This window comes from Carlito syrichta, unplaced genomic scaffold, assembly GCF_000164805.1.
Source record: "Carlito syrichta isolate Samal-C Ts95f unplaced genomic scaffold, Tarsius_syrichta-2.0.1 Scaffold303266, whole genome shotgun sequence".
Classification (NCBI taxonomy): domain Eukaryota; kingdom Metazoa; phylum Chordata; class Mammalia; order Primates; family Tarsiidae; genus Carlito; species Carlito syrichta.
In genome coordinates, this window is record NW_007247362.1 from 6,876 (window position 1) to 10,648 (window position 3,773).

At 55.3% G+C, this 3,773-nt stretch overlaps 1 protein-coding gene across 1 annotated transcript in view; it reads right to left on the reverse strand.

The window, feature by feature from the left end:
• GTF2IRD1 (GTF2I repeat domain containing 1) overlaps positions 1-3,773 on the reverse strand; it is an 88,038-nt gene that overhangs the window by 3,360 nt on the left and 80,905 nt on the right. Inside the window, exons 22-24 of the mRNA XM_008058246.1 lie at positions 3,593-3,670; positions 3,140-3,332; positions 1,775-1,812 (exon numbers count right to left, since the gene is read on the reverse strand). Coding sequence (XP_008056437.1) covers positions 1,775-1,812; positions 3,140-3,332; positions 3,593-3,670 — 309 coding nt within the window. The remainder of the gene's footprint in view (positions 1-1,774; positions 1,813-3,139; positions 3,333-3,592; positions 3,671-3,773) is intronic.

Genomic DNA, 3,773 nt, shown 5'->3' on the forward strand with positions numbered 1-3,773 from the left:
TGCACTCCAGTCTGGGAGACAGAGTGAGACTCCAACTCAAAAACAAAACAAAAAAAAGAAGTCAGAGGTGCTGGCTACCACCCTCTGTCCCAGGCTGGTCCATGGGGGCCACCCTGAGACCCTAAAGAGAAACAGAGTGGGGGGAGGGGTGGATGTGACAGCCTAGTCAGCGCCACGCCTGACCCTTGCAAATGGCTCTCAAGCGAAAGGGGTGGCTTCTGCTTGGCTGCACCACTCCAGGCTGTGGAGTTCCAGGTGTCTCAGGTTGGGATGGGGAATGGCCTCGCTGAGTCCTACCTATCACTGTCCCAGCCGGGCAGCCACGCTGGGACCCGTGGTTCAGATGGATGGTCCTGACAGCAGGTTCTCGGCAGCCTCTGACTCACTATGTGGCCTGGGCAAGTCCCTTCCCTCTCTGGGGCTCAGTTTGCCAGTTGTACAAGGCGTAGGACTCAATCAGTCGATCAGTGTTTCTTTTCTTTCTTTCTTTTTTTGAGTTGGAATCTCTCTCTGTCACCCAGCCTCAACCCACTGGGCTCCGGCGATCCTTCTGCCTCAGCCCTCCAATCAGCTGGAACTACAAGCGTGTGCTACCACGCCCGGCTAATTTTTTTATTTATTGTAGAGATGAGATCTCGCCAAGTTGTCCAGGCGGGTCTCGAACCTGCGGGCTCAGGCAATTCACTCATCTTGGCCTCCCAAGGCACGGAATTACAGGCTGAGCCACTGAGCCTGGCTTTTTTTTTTTGAGCCAGGGTCTCACTCTGTCACCCAGGCTGGAGTGCAGTGGCATGATCATGGCTCACCACAGTCTCAATATCCTGGGCTCAGGTAATCCTCCTCCCTCGGCCTCCCAAAGTGCTGGGATTACAGGTGTGAGCCACCATGCCTAGACTTCCGATCAGTGTGTCTTAGCCACGTGTATGTCATAGCCACCTGGGGGTACATTCTCCCAAGGCCAATCACAGCCATCGTGCCAGGTGGCCCCCCAGGTACCTGCTGAAAAGGTTCTGTGTGCCCTGCAGGATTTAGGGGGCCAGCCAGTCTTGAGCAGTGCCTGCTGGCCTCATCCCTGTGGGCCCCACGTCACCTCTCCCTCCCCAGGCAGCCTCCACGGTTCCCCCAACACACTCACTCGTGCTGTGGCAGGGCCTCTGTGGCAGGCCACCGGCAGGCTTCCTGGAGCCGACTGGGGAAACTTGGCCCTACTAACGGGGACCTCAGGCTTGCGATGGGGAGGAGCTATGCTTTCCTCAAGGTGGTTGGCCACCTACTGCATGCCCACCTGGGCCACATCAGTATTTTTTTTTTTTTTGAGTTGGAGTCTCACTCTGTCACCCAGACTGGAGCGCAGTGGCCGCTCCCGGCCACCGCAGCCTCGACCTGCTGGGCTCCGGCGATCCTTCCGCCTCAGCCTTCTGAGTAGCCGGAATTACAGGAGCACGCTACCATGCCCGGCTCATTTTGATTTTATTGTAGAGATGAGGTCTTGCCAAGTTGCCCAGCTGGGTCTTGAACCCGCAGGCTCAGGCGATCCACTCACCTCAGCCTCCCAAAGGCGCAGGATGACAGGCTGAGCCACCGAGCCCGGCGTATCTGCCTTTTTAAAATAATTTTTTTTTTAGAGACAGGGTCTTGCTGTCACCTAGACTGGAGTGCAGTGGTGCCACCAGGCTCACTGCAGCCTCCATTTCCTGTTTCTGCCTTTTTAAAAAAGGCACTAGATGCTGGTCCCCACGGGGTAGAAGAGTGACATCTTTAGCCTCTTACTCACCTGGCACCTTGGCGTCACTGCAGATTTCTGCAAAAGGTCTGAGGAAGAGAGAAACGAAGTGGTGGTTAGAAAGTAAGAGTTTCCCTTCCGTACCTGCTTCCTTACATGAGATGAGATGCTGCTGCAGATGCCAGGTAAGACCCAGGTGGCAACAGGCAGCATCCCCCAGGAGCAGGTGGGCGATGGGCCTGGTGTCCTCATCTATAACGTGAGGGTGTTGTCTGACCAAGTGATCAGAAACAATGTGTGTCTACAGTCACGCAAGTGGATATTCGTCACAGTGTTATTTTAAAATCTTTTTTTTTTGGAGTCAGAGTCTCATTCTGTCATCGAGGCTAGAATACAGTGGCACGACCACAGCTCACCCCAGCCTTGACCTCCTGGGTTCAGGTGATTCTTCTGTCTCAGCCTCCTGAGGAGCTGGGGCGATAGGTGTGCACCACCGTGCCTAAGTTTCTGATTTTTTTGTAGAGATGAAGTCTTGCTGTGTTGCCCAGGTTGGTCTCAAACTCCTGGGCTCAAGCGATCCTCCCGCCTTGCCCTCCCAAAGTGCTGGGATTATAGGCATGAACCATCATGCCTGGCCTAAAAATATCTTTTAATTCTTTTTTTTAGATGTAGGGACAGACTGGACTAATTTTACTTTTATTGAGTGTTTACTTGCAGCATTATTTATAGGAGCAACAGCAAAAAATAAATAACCTGCATGTCCATCAATAGCGGACGTTATGGTTCATCTACACTACAGTTGATTGGTTAGTCATGAAAGGGAATTGTCACAAATATGGCTGACACTCAGTATGTAGAACAAGGTCAAGGTCAAGACAGTCAGACAGGGAGCATCAGAGTTTATATTCTGTCTACAGATAAATACTGTGTGATGTCTGTTTCATTCTCCAAAAAAGAACACTTAATAGCCATATAAAGAAAGGTGGAGCCTGAGTCCACGGGTTCGAGACCTGCCTGGGCAACTTGGCGAGACCTCATCTCTACAATAAATAAAAATCAGCCGGGCGTGGTAGCGCATGCCTGTAATTCTGGCTACTTGGAAGGCTGAGGTGGAAGGATCGCCGGAGCCCAGCAGGTCGAGGCTGTGGTGGCTGGGAGCGGCCACTGCACTCCAGTCTGGGCGACAGAGTGAGACTCCAACTCAAAACAAAACAAAACAAAACAAAATAAAACAACAAACCAACACCCATGGACGCTGAGTTATTCTCTCTCAAGTTATCCATCTCTCTCTCTCTCCCTCTCTTTCTCTCCCCCCTGCTCCTGGCTGGGCTTGCTTTGACAACCCCCCCCAAATCCAAGCAATGCTGCTTCCCACGGCCTGGCCCTTCCGCCCCATCCCGGCTGCCGGGGACTCACTGGAGCTGGTTGATGATGACCATGCGGACGTGCTCCCGCGCCTTCAGGATCTTCTCCAGCCGGTGGATGTCGTAGGTGTTGGGGTTCCGGAAAGGGATGTCGTCAGGCAGGCCCGTGACCTCCACCGCGTCTGGGCTGTCCCGGATCAGTTTGTAAGGGACCAGCACGGGCCGGTTCAGGCCCAGGGCCTCGCCTGGAGGGCACAGGCGTCACAGTGAGGGAAGGTGGCCCCTGCCCAAGGCAAAGCCCTCTGGGGAAGGGGCTGGAATCCAGCCTGCCTGGACAGTCAACGCACAGGCCCCAGGAGTCCCGGGGAGAGGGGCTGGTCCCTGGGGAGCAGGCAGGCCACAACCCCAGCGGGGAAGTGGAGGCCGGGGTGGCTGCCAGGGAGGGGACCCCTCGGGAGGGCTGGCCCCATAGACCCGCCCCACGGGCCCGCCCCGGGCCACTGACCGTATTTCTCATTGAAGAGCTCCTTCACCTGCTCCCGGAGAATCACCTTCTCCCCTAGCCTGTTGGCATCGTCTTCCTCTGCAAGAAGGTAGGGGGGCAAGGGTCAGCCGGCTCCACCCTGGACCCGGCTCCTCCCACCAGGCGTCCCTGACCTGCTGGAGCCCTGCAGGCCCCGCCCATT